The 22,947-nt window shown below is 36.1% G+C and overlaps 1 protein-coding gene across 1 annotated transcript in view; it reads left to right on the top strand.

The window, feature by feature from the left end:
* Positions 1–22,947, top strand: part of LOC148950790 (putative protein disulfide-isomerase A4) — a 112,560-nt gene that overhangs the window by 26,613 nt on the left and 63,000 nt on the right. Inside the window, exon 2 of the mRNA XM_089090460.1 lies at positions 20,221–20,562. Coding sequence (XP_088946586.1) covers positions 20,286–20,562 — 277 coding nt within the window. The 5' untranslated portion in view covers positions 20,221–20,285. The remainder of the gene's footprint in view (positions 1–20,220; positions 20,563–22,947) is intronic.

The raw sequence follows: 22,947 nt of genomic DNA, 5'->3' as shown, positions 1-22,947 counted from the left end.
CTATCAATGTAAATGATCGTAAAATATAGATATCGATAGAACGAATGAAGTGTTCAAACTGTATAAAATTATAATTTGAAACTTGAATTTATACAAAAAAAAACTGAATATATTAACACCTAAACAAGAGACACTGGTTTTCTGACACGGATTTACCCTAAAAGGCACCTATACCATATATATTATGAAGTAGAAATCTAGTCTACATAAATTATGTCAGAAACTTGTCCTTCATAACATATTACGCAATTCCCAACTAGCACAAGATGGACCAGAAGTATAATACCATGTGAGGGAGTTCTGAATCTCTTTGAAAAGGTGTATACGTCCCGGCAAATAACATAGAGATTGCTATATGTCCCGGCAAATTCAATAGATACTTACTAATGAGGTAGTTCAATAACTGGGTTCATCCATAATTTTGAACTGTAAAATTTATTCTTTGATGTTGCCTAAGTTAAATTTGAATTCTAATGAAGGAGGTAAAATCTTTATCTTCTTCTAATTGCTATAAGAATGTTTTTGAGTTTATGGTTATATTTTGGATTGGTCACATCTCCCCATATATGACGATGAACCCAGTTTTAAACCCGCTAAGACAAATCTGGTGAATCAAATGGAAGTTATTATATTGTTCTGTATAAATATGTTTGTTTTAATTTTAATACTTTATTGTTTCAGTTGTTGACGAACGCTGTATATGTGGTCGAATAATCCAGACTATTCTACCTGTTTTTAATGTCTAATAAATGGGTTTATCCCCATTTGAACGCTTATATGTTCATAATAGAGAGGCAATGTGGTTAATGTGGGAAAAAACGTAATTGAAGGAATTACGTCAAAAAGAAAAGGAGTTGAAATTGGAGCTAGAAAAACCCTTCCCGGCACAAAATTTAGGGTCTGAGTTAGTTCCTAAAACTTTCATTCTCTTAATGCAACTATTTTCCAAGATAGTGAAAAGCTTCTCAGCTAGAATCTTACCTCACCTAGAGTATCGCCCATCTCAGCTAACTTAAAAAGTGATTTAGCCCTGCGCTGAAATAATTACCATGATTATTGGAAATATGTTGCACTCTACACCTAAATACTGAACATACAGTCCAAAACTTGACAAATAGCCTTGTCAGGTAATATTAGGGTTTGCCAAGAATAGGTTCAACCCTTAAAAAATTGTATAATAAACTAGAGATGCAAATTAAAGTCCTGGGAATCTTGAATCATAGACAGGGTTGCCACCACAACCAAATAAAAAAACAAGTTTTTCACCAAGAAATCACCAAAAATCACCAGTTTTTCACCAAGCAAATCACCAAAAATCCCCATTATTTCACCAAAAAACAAAACACCAAAAACTCGTGGTCAATAATGATAGTCTTCACACTAAAAAGACGCGTTGGGTACCCTGAGCTAAGACATTATGTTTTTCAAAGGCTGCTGCTCAAGATGGAAGAGAATTTATACCAAAAACTGGAATTCCAGCCGAAACTGAAATTGTGACTCCCAAAATCTTGTTTCTGGACATGGACTTTTTATTTTGCTTGTTTTTGCTGGACTTTTTATTTTTTAACTACTATTTTACTTTTCTTTGTCTTTACTTTTGGGCTCTATGAATCTTTGTAACCTTGAAACCATTGGACACAATCCATTTCAATAGCACGTGATGAACAACGATATTCTGTTTCGGGTTGAGGTCGGCAATTAGTTTTTGTTTTGAAAGCATCCAGTGCATACTCCCATCATCTACTAAAGATAAATTGTAGGGGCTCAGAGAGTCCCTACCCACCGGTCTATTTATGCAAGGAAAAACAAAGTCTTTTACCGAGTCATGGATTTCCATGGGTATTTCACCGTCAATTTAAAAAAACCATCCCTGTTCCCCATTCTCCTCAACACTAGCAATGTCGGGGAAATTTGAGGCACATGGATTGTCAAGCCATTTATAATTTCCACACGGCAAAAGAGTAGTGAGACATTGCCGATGGGTAAAGAGAATTCATATCCAAATAAACTGCGTCCGACTTTTCATCGGTGTGCTGTCCGGTCGGATCAGTTTTCATGATACGGTCCCCGTAAAAACATGCCCACCCTTCATTGATCTCTCCACAGACAGATGATGATCCAGATCGATCATCAGACCTCATTCACCTTTGCTGATTTAAAGTAAACATTCCATCACCGGATGAGGAGTGGAAAAAAATAACCTAAATCCAACAAAAATTCTCCATAGATTCTATCCATATTTTTGCACACAATGTCCAGAAGAGTGAGTACGTCACTGGCCAAGTATAGTTTACAATAATCCCACCCACTTTTACATCCGCCCTTTGCCAAAACCCTCTTAGCAAATTCGTAGTCGCTAGTGGTTCACTCACTCTCAGTAAGAGAACTGTAAAAAGCCTCAATGGGCGGTAATGACACCTCATCTAGCCTCGAGGCAGAGTTGTAATAGTCATATGAATATATACCCTTACATGTTAATAAATCATACATTTAATCATCGGGGAAGCGCTGTTTGAGAAGGGAGAAGCTATAGAAATTGTTAATTTTCTGTACCTGAGTCAATTGACTTAAAGATTTGGGGAAGAAGCTGAAAGAGTCTCAAAAAAAAATTTTATTCAGGCACGTATTACCCTTGTCAACTGTTTTCCACATGAATTCTAGCAGCAGTAGCTTCTCCGATGATTTGGGTATGATTTTATATGAAAAAGAACCATCTATCCATGCGTCATCTACAACTCCACCCTTGGCAATGCGGGCCAATGCCGGTAGAATAAACTTTAAGTCGTAATTTTAATTGTGTATAAAAACAGGTACGAAATATTCTTGTCTAACGTTTAAATTGCACGACTGATGTGCTTCCCCCCTAAAGTTACTCCCCCCGATGTAATTTCCTGCCACAAATGATCATGTTCGATCACCCTCCTTCTCTCCGCCAGTCCCAACACCATCATCAATTTCTCCCTAGTAAACTCAACACATTTTACGATTTTTAAAAGCCTTTATATCATCTGGTGATAGGAGTATAGAATAGTTTGTGTAACGAAGGTGCGAAATTACACTGTTCGCTGTTTTGATTAAACTGACCAATGCCAAGCACACGCAGTCTTCACCGTCACCCAACATCTCAACTACATCCAGCACTTGCATGGTATTATTGGAATCTCGTTGCGCGTGAGTGTAAGAGACCCCTATGGCTTCATGTATTTGAACACGATTTGGATTTGACGAATCCTTCACGTCTATGAGTTTCGCTTCGCAGTCTAAAAAGATCTTATTGCTCTGCAGGAGCGTGTTTTGGAAATTTGTAAAACATAAGATCGCTCTATCTCCACTTACCGTCTCCACAGCCTGGTATCCATGACGTTTAGTGTTTCATGTGATGCTTTAACTTTAAATCAGAGCGAAATCTTAAGAGGCATGTTGGGCAGTAATAACACACAACATTCCGCTTTTTACCCTCACATAGAACCCTACTAATATCGGTAATTGGATTAAAATGACCAATTGAATCAGGGTCTGTGGGTGGAGTGTATAAAAGCCACACCCAATGTTCCACTGATTCAATTGAAGAAATCCTCTCTGGAAATAATACCCCCTTCTTATTAGAACGGTGACCCTCCTCAAATTCTGTTTCATACTGTAACACCGTGACACCAATCTTTAAATGTGCATTAGCCCGCTCGAAAATATCTATTCCTTTTAGTGTCACGGGAAATTGACCATTTAAACAATTAAAATCTACTATGGGGTACTTTTAACCCTCCCTACCATTAACTGCCATTTCATCCAACTTTTTCTTATATACATCTATATGAAGAAGTCTGTATGCAGCAATTAAAAATGCATACTTGAAACACTGTAGCCTCGTATCGAAACAGATTCGTTGTACCCCCCGACATCCCTCCTAAATCTGAATGATATTTTCAAACTATAGCCCTCTCCCCAGCCCCACCGCGTCAAATAAAATCCTTTTTAAATCTACAAAAATTAAAATTTAAAATTTCAATAAATAAAACCATCGACCCACTACCCCCCTCACTATAATTTTTCCACTTAGTTTTAATGCTATTAACTCAATTTAGAAAAAACTCCTCATAATTTGATAAATGCGGGCGAATTGCCAACATCTCTGTGTGCAATTATTTCAAATACAGCTCGCTCGCATTTTCATTTAAAAAAAAAATATTTATATACACATTTATATATTGATGCTTTTAAACTGACCCCCACCCCCACCCCCCCATATGTTGTTCAAGAATGGCTCAAATCTTATTAGTATATAAATGTGTAATGGCCTGGGGTTCTGTTATTATATCCCCTGACACTAGAGAGTTAAATAGGTCACCGAATTTGGCGCTGTAGACCTTTGTGTGGTGCAAGGCAGAGTTGGAAAGAAAAAAATCTGGAAGACGAGATACTTGTGTTGTTGTTGTTGTTATACCGTTACTACTACTACTACTGCTACTACTACTAGTACTAGATGTAACATTAAGCGGAATGGTGGGGGGAGGGGTGACATAGAATTGTCAATAGCACCACCCCCAGTCTGTTCAATTGCAATGGATGGAGACGGAATGAAGTCCTCTAAGTCTGTTAGTATGTATTCCAGGGTGTTTGGGGATAGGTGATCAAGCCAGCCTGTATTGTCCTGTAACAGAATTTCTTTATGAGGACCCTTTTCAGATGCACTACTAACATTGCCTAAATGCTCTCGCATAAATCTATCTATCCATTCCGGGTCCTCCACCATGTCAATGTCACAAGTTAAATTGTCTAGGCTGGCCATGTCCCCAAAACAATCATTTAGAAAACCCCTATGCCATTCCATAATGTCTAGAACTAGCGTAGGTTCATCTCTAAACTCCATTGGTGGTGCTAGAATTGCTTCAGGTCCACTAAACGTTGATGTTTCATGACCCAATGAAGATGGCGCTGCTAATTCATTAATCTATAGAAAAATGGGTTTATTTTCTATGTGAAATAACCATTATTTTATAAAGCTATAATAAAATGTTCTTTTTTCTACCCCACTCACAAAACTCAATTCCTCCTAGCATTATTTTAACTAAATACTTGCCCCCACACCTCCCCAGAAAGTTCAGAAAGACGCAATACCCAATATTTATGCTCAAGCATTTCTAGTCGTATGTCTACCAGGATATTGAATAAGTACCGTTTTTCACCCCATTCTCAAAACGCAATTTCCCCCCTCCTAGAATTATTTAAGTAAATACTTGTTTTACTATTTTATAAAGTTAAAAAAAAACCATGTTCATTTTTCCACCCCACCCTCAAAAATCAATTTCCCCCTCCTTGTATTATTTAAACTAAATACTTGCCTCCACAATACCCACCCCACCCCCCGTCCCAGAAAGTTCAGAAAGACGCAATACCCTATTTATGCTGAAGCATTTCTAGTTGTATGTTTACCAGGACATTGAATAAATACCATTTTTCACCCTACCCACAAAACTCAATTCCTCCTAACATTATTTTAACTAAATACTTGCCTCCCCCCCCCCCGAAAGTTCAGAAAGACACACTACCCATATTTATGCTGAAGCATTTTTAGTCGTATGTCTACAGGATATTGAATAAGTACCATTTTTCACCCCACCCACAAAACCCAATTCCTCTTAGGATTATTTAAACTAAATACTTGCCTCCACCCCACCCCAAAAACTTCAGAAAGACGCAATACCCATATTTATGCTGAAGCCTTTTTAGCCGTATGTTTACCAGGATATTGAATAAGTATCATTTTTCATCCCATCCTCAAAACTCAATTTCCCCCTCCTAGCCTTATTTAAGTAAATACTTGTTTTACTATTTTATAAAGTTAAAAAAAAACATGTTCAATTTTCCACCCCACCCTCAAAACTCAATTTCCCCCCTCCTTGCATTATTTAAACTAAATACTTGCCTCCACCCCACCCCCTCCCCAGAAAGTTCAGAAAGATGCAATACCCTATTTATCCTGAAGCATTTCTACTCGTATGTTTACCCGGATATTGAATAAGTATCATTTTTACACCTCCCTCAGAACTTAATGTAAATAGAACTTTAAGTAAATACTTGCCTCCCCCCCCCCCAGAAAGTTCAGAAAGAAGCAAAAGAGTGATTTCTTTGACAATCAAAAAAAATTACATTATATTCAGCTATCTCTGAGGGGAGCAGAGAAATTTAAAACAATGGTTGGGGGAGAGGGATTAATATTTTAATATCTCTGACATACACTCTTAGAGTGTTGAAAAGAAAAGACTAAAAGAAATGATGGAAAGAAATAGGTAGATATTTCTATAACCAGGTAGAAGGTAGAGGTAAAATACCTACATTTCCAAATTCAGACTGCACTGGCATGCCTGAAGTCCCTGGCAAAGCATGAAGGGGGGTGGCCTCATGATCTTCAGTAGACGGTGCTTATTCATTATGTGAAGCCATCCATTCTTTCTTGAATTTTCTATCAGGTTGCATAGACGTTTGCGCAGAGCTGACACTGGCATGAGAGGGTCCTGGCATTAAAAGTTATGTGGTCTTTGGCTGGTCCAGAGCACTTGTAATGGAACTAGCATATCTGATGATGGAAGGCCTTGCAGCTTGCATCGATATGGTATCGTTCCATCTTGCTCTCTTTTCAGGGTGAGAGTAATTGCAGGAATCCTCATCCTTAAAAAAAGAAGAAAAATTTAGCGAGGAAATAATAACCCGTCTTTTACAGATAAATTGCCCTCTAAAGTTGATTTTTATGTTTGTAACGCTATATCTATTAGCACTTTAGAAATATTTAAAAAAGGTCCTAAAGTAAAATTTTGAAAAATTTTGAGTTTGGGGCAAAGGGGGATTTCAAAAACATCTTCCCATAACATAAATTACCCCAACCCTAAAGTCGATTCTGAAATTTGTAATGTTATATCTATTAGCGCTTTAGAAATATTTAAAAAGCTTCTAATGTAGAATTTTGGAAAATTTTGAGTTTGGGGCAAAGGAGGATTTCAAAAACATCTTCCCATAATATAAATTACCCCCTAAAGTCAATTGTGATATTTGTAGTGCTCTATGTCCTTTTTATACAAAACTTAAATTTCTTCCCAAGAAAATATTTTGAATACGATTTGGATGTATATAAATTCTAAGTTTAGTGTAGTATTCTTTTAATTAACGATTTTAATAACAACTTTATCTCTATTTTCAAAGTGTCTTGAATTAGACAAACACATGGGTTATTAATCTATGTGATAACACGAGCGTGCGAAGTCTGTTTTCCAAAACTGACCCTTTCTTGTAACACAGATGGTTCTATTTAAGCAGATAAAGAAAGCGCATTTTAATAGAATGAATGAGGAAACTGACATTTTTGAAGGAAAAGAACTAAATCTAATGAATTAAACTCGTAAACAGAGGAGGGGAGGGGGGATGAGGTTTACAAAATAGAAAAAAGTGCTCATTTTACGTTTTCTAGCAACTATAATCATCATATTGTAGGGTTTGTATTGTTGGGGGGAGGGCTATGCCCCCTGAAATTTGAATTTACTAGAGAGAGGGTAAAATTATTCTATTTGGAAATAAATTAAGAAATTTACTACGCTGTACTCACATTATAATTCGAAGTAGGCATAACTTCAAAGTCAATAATATTTAATGCATTACCTATGATATGTTAAATCATTATGAAAATTTAATCGTAAGGTATGAGCATTTTATACAAAATCTCAAGGCCGAATAAAAAATCACGCCTTTTATTTGTAACCAATCACCAATCAAGTTATCGTATATTGAGCAACCTCCGCTGTCTCTGATTGGCCCTTAAAAACGGATGTTTGCTCAAAAACCACTCTGCTTGTGTTATATAATCTTGACTATACTGTCAAAACATGTTGGTCCACTTTATAGGTTGCCAGTTTTTTTTAAATGTGCACGTGAAGCTACACTGCACATTCTTGTACAGTTGATATCAATAACAAAAAAAGCCAGTCTGGTTGTGTTATACAACCTTGACTATACTCTCAAAACGTGTTTGACCAATTTATAGGTAAAGGTTTGCCAGCTTTTTTGCAATGTCCACGTGAAACCACACTGTATATTCTTGTACACTTGATATCAATAACAAAAAATCAGTCTGGTTGTCTTATACAATCACAACCATACTCTCAAAGCGTGTTTGACCACTTTATAGGTAAAGGTTTGCCAGATTTTTTTTAAAATGTCCACGTGATACTGTATTGCATATTCTTGTGCAATCCCATGTATTTTTTCATGTATCTTTGATATATATTGATAGGTTACTACTTGCAATCTGTTATCATACATTGTAAGATATTTGTCTTTAAAACATATCTTGGAAATAGTATAAGGTCAGGCTAGACAGGGCTTCTAAAATACTTTTTCAAATTTTGCCATACGCGGCCTTTCTTCCTTCCCGTGTTAAAGCATTCACGATGAAATTCTTATTAAATTTCTGATACGTTTTGACAGGCACTATTTGCTTTATATACTAAATTGGCACTGTTGAGGATCGAAAACGATTTCTCCTATCAAATTCAGCAGTTTATCTTAGATACTTATTCAAAAATATCATTAAATGTACCAGAATAAGTTTTTCAAATGTTAATACACAAAAAATGTCTAACAAATCTTTTTGGGAACCTGTTTAAGAATAACACAGACGAACCAGAGCTGCCCAAATTTCCGGGTTAACGATCCAAAATTTTCAAAAAGGGACACTTTTAGCATCCCTCTAAGAAAACTTGTTTGTCTAAAATTTTATCACTCTCATTTTACGATTGTGAGATGTGTAAAATATTGTAGTTGCTTGTGCATGGGTGATCACACGTTTTTATTGTAGATTCAATAAAATTCGAGCATTTTCAGTTTTAAAAGTATAAAAATCTTACATTGGCTCGAGAGAAACGCAATCAGAATCTATGGTTTATCATTTGCCAATAGAGTTATTAAAATATGTATTTTTAAATAGGTTATGGTTCAAAAAGTTACAAAGTTTTCCAAGTTGCTCCACTTTTTCCCTGACTTGAGTTCATTTGCTAACCGCACGGTTTTTCGAATCAGCATGGTTTCAGGCATTATTTAGTTGCCTCATAAAAGGGTTGGATTTAGAAATTTTGGCCAGAAAGTAGTGTCCAAACAATGTTGAATTTGCAGCCATTATCATAGGCAGCGCGATAGTGCTGCCTAAGTAAAGAACGATGTGGGCACAATGTATTTTTTTTTTCCTCCATACCCGGCATTTCGTATCGAATGAGTTGTCATAGAAACTTCGAAAAGGGCTCATTCGATTGGAAATTGGAGTGGCTAGTGCCCTTTTTAATAGTCAAAAGTGATTGGAGGGCAACTGGGCGGCCCCCCCCACGCTCATCATTCCCCCACACATATCCAATCAAAATTTTGCGATAGCCATTTTGTTCAGCGTAGTTGACTTCCAGATAGAAAATATGTTTTTGAGGAGGACACTCCCCCACAACCCTCGGGGCAAGGGTTTTAAGTTATGACCTGAGGGCATATAAGAACGATGGTGGCACAATGTATTATTTATTTTTTTTCCCCTTTAGACCAGGGCACTTCGTATCGAAAAAGTTGTCGTAGAAACTTCGAAAAGTGCTCATTCAATTGGAAATTGGAGTGGCTTGTGCCCTTTTTAATAGTCGAAAGTAATTGGAAGGCAACTAACACCCCTTCCACGCCCACCATTTCCCGAAATATATCTAATCAAAATTTTGAGATAGCCATTTTGTTCAGCGTAGTTAATTTCCACATAGAAATTATTTTTTGAGGAGTACACACCCCCACAGCCTTCAGGGCAAGGGTTGTAAGTTATGTCCTGGGGCCATATAAGGTTTTTATAGAAGGCGTTGTCGTAGAAACTTCAAAAAAGGCTTATTCGATTGGAAATTCCAAGGGCTAGTTCCCTTTTAACAGTCGAAAGCGATTGGAGGGCTACTAGTCCCCTTGCCCTCCACGCTTATCATTCCCCCAAACACATCCAATTAACATTTTGAGATAGCTATTTATGCACTGAGGGCATATATTATGCCCTGAGGGCATATAAGAACGATGTTGGCACAATGTATTATTTATTATTTTTTTCCTTTAGAGCAGGGCACTTCGTATCGAAGAAGTTGTCGTAGAAACTCCAAGCGGGGTCTATGTAGTTGGAAATCGATTTTGATCATGTCCATTTTAATAGTCGGAAGTGATTGTAAGGCAATTAACACCCCTTCCTGGCCCACCATTTCCCGAAATGTGTCAAATTAACGTTTTGGGATAGACTTTTTGTTAAGCATAGTTGATTTCCACATAGAAATTTTGTGTTTGAGGTGGACACTCCCCCACAGCCTTCAGGGTAAGGGTTGTAAGTTATGCCCTGGGGGCAAATAAGGTTTTTATAGAAGGTGTGGTCGTAGAAACTTAAAAAAAACTCATTCAATTGGAAATTCAAAGGGCTAGTGCCCTTTTTAATAGTCAAAAGGGATTGGAGGGCAACTAACCCCCCTCCCACGCCCACCTTCTCCCCAATCATATCCAATCAAAATTGCTAGATAGCCATTTTATTCAACGTAGTTTTAAGTTCTGTAAATTAGGTTTTAGAGGATGACACCCCTCACAGCCCTCAGGGCAAGGGTTGTAAGTTATGCCCTGGGGGCATATAAGGTTTTTATAGAACGCGTTGTAGTAGAAACTTCAAAAAGAGCTCTATCGATTAGAAATTGAAATGGCTAGTGCCCTTTTTAATAGTCGAAAGCAATTGGAAGGCAACTAACACCCCTTCCACGCCCACCATTTCCCCAAACACATCCAATCAAAATTTTGCGATAGTCATTTTGTTCCTCGAATTTTAAAGTTCAGGAAATTATACCTTTGAACAGGACACTCCCCCCACAGTCTTCAGGGCAAGGGTTATAAGTTATGCCCTTGGGGTATATAAGTTTTTTTTTGAAAACTTTGTCGTAGAAACTTGAAAAAGGGCTCATTCGATTGGAAATTCAAAGGTCTAGTGCCTTTTTTAATAATCGAAAGTGATTTGAGGGCAACTAACCCCCCTCTCTCGCCCGCCTTTCCCCGAAACACATCCAGTCAAAATTTTTAGATAGCTATTTTGTTCAGCGTTGTTGATTTTCAGATAGAAATTATGTTTTTGAGGGTGAAACTCCCCCAGAGCCCTCACGGCAAGGGCTGTGAGTTTTGCCCTTGGGGCATATAAGGTTTTTGTAGAACGCGTTAACGTAGAAAAATTAAAAAGGGCTCATTCGATTGGAAATTGAAATGGCTAGTGCCGTTTTTAATAGTTAAAAGTGATTGGAAGGCAACTAACACATTTTCCACGCCCACCATTTCCCCAAACATATCCAATCAAAATTTTAAGATAGCCATTTTGTTTCGCGCAGTTTAAAGTTCAGGAAATTATAACTTTGAGCAGGAAACTCCCCCCACAGTCTTCATGGCAACGGTTATAAGTTATGCCCTGGGGGCATTTAAGGTTTTTATTGAAATCTTTGTCGTAGAAACTTGAAAAGGGCTCATTTCATTGGAAACTCAAAGGGCTAGTGCCCTTTTTAATAGTCGAAAGTAATTTGAGGGCAACTAACCCCCCTTCCCCATGTCACGCCCACCTTTTCCCCAAATGCATCCAATAAACATTTTTAGATAGCCATTTTATTCAACGTAGTTGAAAGTATTGGAACTTAGGTCTTTAAGGATGAAAACCCTTAAAATTCAATTGAAAATTGAAAGGGCTTAATAGTTGAAAGTGATTGAAGGGCAACTAACCCCCCTCTCACGTCCACCGTTTCTCCGAACACATCCAATCAAACTTTTGAGATATCCATTTTGTTCAAAGTAGTTGAAAGTTCTGGAAATTAGGTCTTTTTGATGATAACCCCCCTCAGTGCCCTCAGTGCATGGGTTGTAAGTTAGGCCCTGGGGGGATATAAGGTTTATATAGAAAATTGTTGTAAAATTTTCAAAAAGGGCTCATTTGTTTGGAAATTGAAATAGTCCTTTTTAATAATAATAATAATAATAATTTATTACAAACCCGCTATAAAAAAAAAGCATGAAGAAGCGGAGCAAAACAAAAGAAAAGAGAAAATAAAGACGAAAACAAATCAACCGAACATAATAATCTACTAAATACAAACAAATCACACTTCAACTATCAAGCAAGAAAGTCGCTGGGAAATCAAATAATAGTGCCCTGTGTTTCACGAGAGCTTGTTTTTCAAAATTCGGCATGAACTCAACAGGATCAGGTATATGATACTTTTCTAGCAGACCAGTGTTACGGAGGTAAAGTGGCAGACCAAGCAGAAACTTTAAATATTTGCAAAAGCCTGAACGGATTCGCAACATATCCGAATTCGATAGCCAATGCCAAACGGGTGAGATGTAGTGAGCAAAGGGAAGAGCGACGGCACGATACAACCTAGCAAGGATATGCTTATTAAATTTAAACTTCAGGGCTGCAAGTCTAGCATACCCAGACCGAAAACCCGACAGAACCTGGTCAACAAAAAGAGCACGCGAGCTTCTGAGGTCGCTTCCATATGTGATACCTAGGTACTTCAACTTGCGGCTTGGAAGTACTACTTGCCCTGCAACGGTAACACGGGTAGCCTCGCGACGGGCAACTTCAGACGGCGCACGCGGGGGTTCAAATACAAGAAATTCTGTTTTAGCAGGGTTAATAACCAGACCAATATTAGTATAACCTCGACTTAGGAGATCGATATTAGCTTGAAGGTTACAAAGCGATGTGCTCACCAGTAATTTTAATAGTCGAAAGTTAGCGGAGAGTAATTGACCCCCCCTCTCACGCCCAGCATTTCCCCAAACACATTCAACCAAAGTTTAGAGATAACCATTTTATTCAACGTAGTTGAAAGTTCTGAAAATTATTTATTTAAGGATGGCAAACCCCCCAGAGTCCCCAGGGCAAAGGTTTTAAGTTAAGATTAAATCGAAATGCAATCTGTTAACGCTAATTCTCATTAAGGCATCTCAGCAGTATTCCAAGATCGACTGAGGGTATTATATTTAAACTTTCAGGGCTACTTCTACTCTTAAAATTTAACCAAATCAAAATAGCGTAAGTGTGTGCAAGCTTTCAAAGAAAGTAAACATATTTTTTTGCGAATGATATCAAATTTACTATTTCAGGTCAACTAGGGGAGGTATGAAACTAAATTAAACACTACTATTTGTGTCTAGATTTTTAAAAGGGTGCATGTTGTTAAAAATTGCTGAAAAATTTTCTCCGGCATACAAATAGCAGGCCAAACTATAAAGTCTTAAAAAAAAAAAAAGATTTAAACCATTATTTTCTTTTTCATTGAAAAGACTATGTCACTATAAAACGAACAGAAATTAATTAAAAAACCTTTTTCCACAAAATGAGTTTTTCAAAGAAAAGTCCATTAAACAGAAAATGAGAAAAAATAAAATAAAATAATCTACCAAGCGTCAAACTACCACAAATCAGCATCGATAAATAAATGAAACCCAAAACGAAAAGAAATTACAATAAATAACCGATTCAAACTCAAAACGAGCAGAAATTAACATAAGTTGGGTAGGGATCAAAACCCCTATGCCTTCCCAAGGCCAGAACATAATTTGCACTGTACTGAAAAAAATACAAATGGAATGTGCATTGTCAGTTTAATATGCAAATACTTTTATTTGTTAATCAAAATGTTAATATTATTTGATTTATTAAAATTATAAAAGTAAACACCTTTATATTTTTTTAAATAAAGTGCAAATTATGCTCTAGCCTAGGGGAGGCATAGGGGTTTTGAGCCCTACTCATGTTAATTTCTGCTCGTTTTGAGTTTGACTCGGCTATTTATTGTAATTTCTTTTCGTTTTGGGTTTCATTTATTTATCGATGCTGATTTTTAGTAGTTTCACGCTTGGTAGGTTATTTGATTTTATTTTTGCTCATTTTTCGTTTAATGGAGCTCTTTACTGTTCTTTGAAAAACTTATTTTGTGGAAAACACTTTTTTAATTAATTAATCTAAACATTAATGTCTTTCTGAAGTCATTTAGACCACAGGTCAAATTTGTTACGACAAGAGAATTATTAAATTTTTTGAATAATAAGAATATACAACAAGGTTTACCATTCACAATAAAAAGTAGCAAAAGTTCACTTCTTTAACCGTATTTTAGTTAACTGGTAGTATAGGCATTTTATCGTCTAGTCACTGAAACAGATCAAAATAGGATCTATCGTTTATATCCTCACGCTCAATGTTGCCGTCAGTCTTGAAGTACCACCTCAAAAAATTGTTCAGTAATTCTGCTGGGATATGCCACCTATCCACTAATTTGCTTGACATACATAAGAGAATCGATGTTTTTGCTTTCAGACGTTTCAGTGGAATAGCAAACGCAAGTTCAGCATGAGGTTGCATAGCTCAGAGAATTTTGGATTACTATCAAAATTCTTAACGTCTGACAAAACATACTAGCTCCTCACTCCCTGGCTTCTAAATCATATCATCTTCTGTATACATTAGGTTTAGCCACTGGTTTCGATTCTGTCTCTAGAGCACTATATGTGACTCTCGCATTACCTGAAGAGTTTTCTAAATCTCGTTGTCAGAGGGCTTATAGAGTCAATAATTCTATTCACCTAACTTTGCGTCTAAGAACTCCAGCAGCTGATGTTTCTCATCTTTATGATGAACCCCTTGTCTCATATACTTTATCAGTTCTATACATAGCCCCCAAGCACCTCAGCTTTAACTGTTCATCTGCTTTCCCTGAAACTCCTTCACTGCTAAGATGACCTTCTGTGCTGGGTCCACGCAGTACATCTTTCAGATCTTTGTCATCATTACTTCACTTAAGGTGTAGCTCAAGAGCGTCACTTGTGCTCAGCATATCTCGTTTGACGAAATAAAGCAAAATCGTATTCATTGCAGGGTTGCCAACTTGCACATTTTTCGTGAGAAATGTAATCTTGTTTTTTCAGTGCACTCTTTCACACAACGGACCGGATTTGCACTCTTTTTTCCCATTATTTGCTCTTTACACTCTTTTATGAAATGATGATAGAAAAAGTATTAAGCGAAATAAAAAACGGTATACCTTCCAAAACATTTGGACAAAATGGAGACACAACTTAACTAAACATTTGATGCAGTGAACTATAGCTCAGTTAAAGATCTAAGCAATGAAAATAAACACCTGCAAATTTCCAACGGATGATTATCTTTTAAGCTAAAAAAAAGGAAGGGCAATCATTATCTAACCTTTTCTTTAGAGGTTGATTTCATTAGGGAGTCCCCCTAACTTTATCTTAAACATATTTGAAAAATTTAAAGGTAATATATTTATTGATCGAAGGCTAACTGATGATTATTTGTAAATGACGTAAGAATGGTCAGGACAGTGAAGGGTCTGCACGCTTGGCGGCAGCCGCGCACATGCAAATTTTTTTACTTGAACTCTTTTTTAACAACTTGCACTTTTTTTTGTCTCTGATTTGCACTTTTTTTTGTGTCGACAGTTGGCAACCCAGCGTCAAAGTTCCTGTAAAAAAAAACGAATGCTTTGCTATAATTATTAAAAGTTTTTTAGAGTATCGGCATGATTTTGAGTCTATAATTTTTGAACTTTTGCAGGAGTTTCCTAATTTCAAACTCGAGCCCTTCTGTATTTACCTGAATGTCCACAAAGACTTGGAAATGCATAGCATACAAATGAACTTTTTGAGGCGTCAGGCTCACTCACTAATGCAATAACCCACATGCTCTCTTTTGTAATTGCTAATATCCAATACTACGTGACTGTATAAGATTTTATCAAACATTAAAGGAATTGTAATAATTTTTGGCTCAGATCTTTGACAAAGGACCATGTCGTTGACGATCAATCAGGAGCCTAATAAATGCCTAGGATTTTATATTTCTCGATATATCATAATATTCTTTTTAGATAGCCGACTTATAGCGACGCTTATGTAAACAGCAATATGGCCTCAATGTACTTTTCTTTTTTACCAAGTCACTTTGTAAAGGAGTTTGTCTACAAACTTTGGAGAAGTTTCATTCAATTGGAAATTGAAAGTTTTACCTTATTTTTAAGGATCAAAAGTGATTGAAGCGCCGAAGAAGCACTGTTTGCAGTCGTAAAATTTTGAGCATAGTCAAAACACATTATTTGTGTGTAGGTTATTAAAAGACTGTACCAGCAAGATCTCAGGAACGATTTAGGGTATTAAGTTGTTTAAGTTAAGGTTCTTAAGGTATGAAAAAAGATTCTGTTCAATCTCCAATAAGGGGCTTTAAATAAATAAAGAAAGAACTGCACAATATGGGGATGATATAACAGCTCCAACATGCTAAATTGCCTTCAGTATTCTGAAGCAGTTATGCTGGATTTGACCAGTTTCAAATGCTTTTTGGGTAAATCATGGACTAGTTGGCCTGCCCCCTTTCTCTTAATTCTTCACTTTGTTTGAATAGTATCATACAACGTAAAACCAGCTCTTTGGTTGCACTTTTCAGTTTTGATCCTTTTTAAAAAACTTAATTTAAAAAACTTATAAAAAATATTAGCATTATAAAATGATAAGCAAGGCAAAAACCGGACTACTTGCAAAACATTTTCAAACTTCCTATGTCTGTCGGTGCACTAGTTTTTGCAAAATATTTCCAGAGCAATAATATCTATTTCGCCAACCTCTCTCAATGTTTGGTTTATTGCATTAGGGACATCCAAAGGTTGCAAAAAATGGCTGTAGCGTTTTGACTGACCCTGAAAGCGCAAAAGCTGGATCACTAGCTCAACAAATTTGCAAATTCCACTTTGGAAAAGGAAGCATTTTTGGATTTATGTGGAAGCTATTTTGGAGAATTTCCTGGCCATATTTTTCACTCTTTAGCTGTTTTCAGTGATCTGAAGATCAGACTTCAAATCAGATAGGCGATTTTCAGTGTTTAAACCCAGGTAAACTGGATTCAGCGTAAGATAATTGCCTTCTTTGATCATGTCTACATCCTTAACTTGTCGTAGGCCTCTGAGGTAGGAATGAGTGAGAAAATTCGTGCAAAAAGTCTTCAATTTTTATTCAACTTCTTTTCCTATCCTGAAAAAAATAGGCAACTCACTCTGAACTCATTGAATAATCCAAGAGCATATTCAACAAACTCCTTCATAAACGGTTATTATTTAAACCATTGGAGTTGTGATGGTCTAAAAACAAGTAATGGGCTCTACCCCTTGCAGATCAGAGAAAAATAACTTTTTTTCAAGTCTGTACGCAAAAAGCTTACGCCGGCTTAGATTCGGACAGCAAAAAGTCTCCTGGACTTACAGTTGCAATTTTGGGCCCATCTTGTCCACTACACGGTTTTCACACTTGACGAGATTACATTCTTCTAGCAACCCATTGTCTTGCACCAACAGTCTCAAGTCTATTACCTCTTACTCATGTTATATTTATGCCTGTAAATATTATATTGTGGTTTGGCAGCCAATTATAAATAGCATTAGCAGGAAAAGACTTTATTTAAAAAAAAAAAATCGAAACAAGCAAACCCAGAAAAATTATCCGTTATTAAGGGTCTAGTGCAATGTTGTAGTGTTTTATAGGCTATAATTTTCATGAAAGGACGCAGCTAGATGGCATAATAGTAAAATATTGTACTGGCACGTTAACAAATTGAGAGGTAGTAGTCAATCCGGACTTGTCCCAGTTAAAGATAGGAATGGGTGGCAATTAGCGATACGGAAAAAGCTAAAGCGAGATGGGTCGAACATTTTGAGAACTTGCTTAACCGAGATAGAGTTACAGTAAAAAATATAGAGGAAAATGAAAAAGTTTGTGATACCTTGGATGTGAAGGAAGATTTGTTTTGTGAGGATAAAATAGCAACAATACTAAAAGGAATAAAAAATAATAAGGCTCCAGGTGCTGATAGGGTAGTAAATGAGTTTCTTAAATATGGTGGCTCTGAGGTTAGAAATAAGTTATTGAAGATTATGAATATGATTTTTGAAAAAGGGGAAGTACCTAACGATTTTAGGAAAACCTTAATTAAGCCACTTTATAAGAAAGGTGATAAAAGTGAGTGTGGTAATTATCGAGGCATTAGTCTGGTCTCTGTAGGTAGCAAATTGCTTAGTAATATGATACTTTTTAGACTGAGAGATAACGTACACAAGGTTTTAAGAGAAAAGCAGTGCGGTTTTAGAAAAGGTAGAGGATGTGTTGACCAAATTTTCACTCTTAGGTTAATATTTGAGAAGTGCCTAAGTTTTCAAACACCTTTGGTCCTCAGTTTTATAGATTATGAGCAAGCGTTCGATTCTGTTGATAGAGGAGCTTTAGTAAAGGTTTTATCCTTGTATGGTATACCAGACAAATACATTAAAGTGATTAGTGTTATGTACGAGAATAACACTGCTGCGGGTAAGGTAGGACATGAGGTAAGCAGCTGGTGTGGTGTTAAATCAGGAGTTAAGCTGGGTTTTGTTCTATCCCCATGTAGATGGAGCATTTTGATGGACTTTGTCTTAAGGAGCACAGTAAAGGCAATGGGAGACCACGGAATCAAATGGGGAGGAAAAAATCTCCTGGTCTTAGATTATGCTGACGATTTACGCATCCTAGATGAAAGTGTGAGCAAAATGAATGAAGTTTTAGAGGTTTTGCGAGTTCAGGGTGCTAGAATTGGTTTGAAAATTAATGTTAGGAAGACTAAGTCACTAAGGCTAGGAATAAGTGAAGATGAAAAGGTGACGTTGGGTAATGAAAAGATTGATCAGGTGGACAGCTTCACTTACCTTGGTAGTATTATTAGTAAAGATGGTGGGAGCAGTGAAGATGTTAAAAATAGAATAGTCAAGGCTCAGGGTGTTTTTTCACACTTAAAAAAAGTATGGAAGAATATGAAGATAAGTCTGCAAACCAAGATTAGAATATTAGAAGCTACAGTGATGGCAGTGGTCAAATATGGCTCTGAAGCATGGACGCTCCGAAAAGCGGATGAAGATTTGCTAGATGTTTTCCAGAGAAATTGCTTAAGGATTGTTCTGGGTACCCGGCTGACTGACCGTATTTCAAAAATTAGGCTATACGAAAAATGTGGTTCAATACCGATTTCTAGGTATATAATGAAAGAAAGGTTGAGGTGTTTAGGGCATGTTGTGCGGATGAAGGATGACAGATTGCCGAAGATTGTTCTTTTCGGCCAACCATCTAGGGCTAAACAGAAAGCAGGTCGTCCCCGTCTCGGGTGGGAGGACGTCATAAAGAAAGATTTAAAGGAAATGGGAACTTCGTGGGCGGGTGTAAAAAGGGAGGCTTTGAATCAATTGGGGGGGAGGAGGAGCGTGCGTAGCTGTGTTGGCCTCAGGCGGCTTGGTGTTGCGATGAGTTGTTAGTAGTAGTTAGTAGTAGTAAAAATTCTCATGTTCATGTGTAGCGCTGTTTGCACTCTTGGTTCTGGCTAGATTAACTCACCAACTCTGACACCACGGGGTCACGTAGCCACGAAGGATATGAAGCCACGGACGCAGGATTTCTTCTCCGAGGATAGGAACAGAGGAAGGAATTTAATACAGCGTAGAAATCCTAATTTAATTTACAGCACTGGAGTAGCTCATACATACAGCGTAGAAATCATGCACACCTTGATTTCGAATAATATTTAAGCTCATTTCTACAGCTGAAAATTTATTTTACTAGCTCTTGTCGGTTCAGTTAGTGAGACATATGAGTCACCTTAGAAATCAATCTTTCATGTTTATGTGTTGCTTAACGACTTTTCAGTCGCAAAAACCAAATGCTTAAGGGTTATTGAAAATTTTAATTGTATGCTAAACTTTATCAAAATCATGGCTGGTGAAAGATTATTGAGAGCCTTATAAAATAGTTTTGATTTTCTGTAGGTTACTCAAGGACTTTTCTGCTCATTAAACAACTTTCTGTATTTGCGTGGGTTCCACGTTTTCTGTACCAGTTTTTTAAATCTTTAAAAATACAAGTAAATATCAGGATTTTTTTTAATTAGTTTTTTTGATACATGTTGCAGAAGCTCTGAAGCAATTTTGTTTCGTTTTAAATTTCAAACTCGGTATTAACTTCCATTCGAATAAACTTTCTTTAGTTGATTTACCCATACTGAATAGGCAGCATGCATGGATTTTAGATAGCACGTACATCGTCTGAAATTACTCCCTTTTTATTTTTTAGATATTAAAGTTGTTGAAGGTGTCGGAGGAAACTTTCGCATAGCTGTTGATGAAGATGAAGTTATAATGTTAACACGTGAAACCTTCAACCATGTGATAATGACCCGTCCAACTATACTAGTAGAATTTTATGCTCCTTGGTGTGGACACTGCAAGACTTTAGCGCCAGAATATGCGAAAGCAGCGAAGGAGTTGAAAAAGTTAAATATTCCTCTGGCAAAAGTGGATTCAACAAAAGAAGTAGAAATTGCTAAAGAGCATATGGTGACTGGGTTTCCAACACTTATTTTATTTAATGGAGGGGAAAAGATAGAGGAGTATAATGGAGAGTATTCAGCTGAAGGTATTTTAATAGTTTGCTGGCTGTGTTGTAGAATAAAATAACTACTTTAGCATTTTTTTTTCAGCGAACTGTAGCTTGGCAACGGACGGAAATGTGATTTTTAGACTTTTTTGGACATGAGATCGTGCAGCGTGATAAAAAAAATCCTTGAGAACTTTGAAAATCTCCTGCATTTTTCGTAAAAAAGTTTTAGATATCTAATGGAATAATATGCATCTCAATTTTGTGTCCGCACAGTGTGTTTTTTTCTTTTTTTTAAGAAACATTTTAGTAGAACAGAGAGAAGATGTATCACCCTCGAATTCATGTTTTTTAAAAGATAAAATTGAATTTCGAATAAGATGTTTCAGCTAAAAGGTCGTTACAATAACAGAAACAAGCTACATAAGTAAGTGAACGAACTGTTAAAATTGGGAAAAGACGTGAAGTTAGAAATATTTAATGTTTAAATATTTTGAATCTTAGATATATATTATATGTCTACTAATTGTCTTGCTTTATAGGCGAGGCATTAGTCATGAAGACCAACTTATGTATCACCCTCGAATTCCTGGTTTTAAAAAATAAAATTGTATTCTAAATGAAATCTTTCATCTAAGAGGTCGTTACAATAGCACACAAGCTACATAAATAAGTGAACGAGCTGTTAAAATTGGGGAAAGACGTGAAATTGGAAATATTTAATGTTTTAAATATTTTGAATCTTAGATATTATTACATGTCTACTAATTGTCTTGCTTTATAGACAAGGCATTAGTCATGAAGACAAACTTATGCATCACCCTCGAATTCCTGGTTTTAAAAGATAAAATTGTATTTCGAACGAGATGTTTCAGCTAAGAGGTTGTTACAATAGCAGAAACAAGCTACATAAATAAGTGAACGAGCTGTTAAAATTGGGGAAAGACGTTAAATTAAAAATATTTAATGTTTAAATATTTTGAATCTTAGATATTATTATATGTCTTCTGATTGTCTTGCTTTATAGGCAAGGCATTAGTCATGAAGACCAACTTATGTATCACCCTCGAATTCCTGCTTTTAAAAGATAAAATTGTATTCCAAATGAAATGTTTCAGCTAAGAGGTCGTTACAATAGCAGAAACAAGCTACATAAATAAGTGAATGAGCTGTTAAAATTTGGGAAAGACGTGAAATTGGTAATATTTAATGTTTAAATATTTTGAATCTTAGATATTATTACATGTCTACTAATTGTCTTGCTTTATAGGCAAGACATTAGTCATGAAGACCAACTTTTGTATCACCCTCGAATTCCTGTTTTAAAATGAAAATCAACTTGTGTATCATCCTCGAATTCCTGGTTTTTAAAGAGAAATTTTTATTCCGAACGAGATGTTTCAGCTAGGAAGTCGTTACAATAGCAGAAACAAGCTACATAAATAAGTGAACGTGTTCAAATTGGGGGTAGATGTGAAATTGGAAATATATTTAATGTTTAAATATTTTGAATCTTAGATATTATTATATGTCTTCTGATTGTCTTGCTTTATAGGCAAGGCATTAGTCATGAAGACCAACTTATGTATCACCCTCGAATTCCTGCTTTTAAAAGATAAAATTGTATTCCAAATGAAATGTTTCAGCTAAGAGGTCGTTACAATAGCAGAAACAAGCTACATAAATAAGTGAATGAGCTGTTAAAATTTGGGAAAGACGTGAAATTGGTAATATTTAATGTTTAAATATTTTGAATCTTAGATATTATTACATGTCTACTAATTGTCTTGCTTTATAGGCAAGACATTAGTCATGAAGACCAACTTATGTATCACCCTCGAATTCCTGTTTTTAAAATGAAAATCAACTTATGAATCACCCTCGAATTCCTGGTTTTTAAAGAGAAATTTGTATTCCGGACGAGATGTTTCAGCTAGGAAGTCGTTACAATAGCAGAAACAAGCTACATAAATAAGTGAACGTGTTCAAATTGGGGGAAGGTGTGAAATTGGAAATATTTAATGTTTAGATATTTTAAATCTTAGACATTATTATATGTTTACTAATTGTGTTGCTTTATAGGCAAGGCATTAGTCACGAAGACCAACTTTTGTATCACCCTCGAATTCCTGGTTTTAAAAGATAAGATTGTATTCCAAATGAAATGTTTCAGCTAAGAAATCGTTACAATAGCAGAAACAAGCTACATAAATAAGTGAACGAGCTGTTAAAATTGGGGAAAGAAGGGAAATTGGAAATATTTAATGTTTAAATATTTTGAATCTTAGATATTATTATATATCTACTAATTGTTATGCGTTATAGGCAAGGCATTAGTCTTGAAGACCAACTTATGTATCACCCTAGAATTCCTGTTTTTAAAAGATAAGATTGTATTCCAAATGAAATGTTTCAGCTAAGAAG

This window comes from Artemia sp. Qi Xiang Cuo, chromosome 6 (assembly GCF_049724085.1).
Source record: "Artemia sp. Qi Xiang Cuo chromosome 6, ASM4972408v1, whole genome shotgun sequence".
In the NCBI taxonomy this organism is placed as follows: Eukaryota; Metazoa; Arthropoda; class Branchiopoda; order Anostraca; family Artemiidae; genus Artemia; species Artemia sp. Qi Xiang Cuo.
The sequence above is the reverse complement of the archived record's forward strand: the minus strand, read 5'-3'. Positions and strand labels throughout refer to the sequence as shown.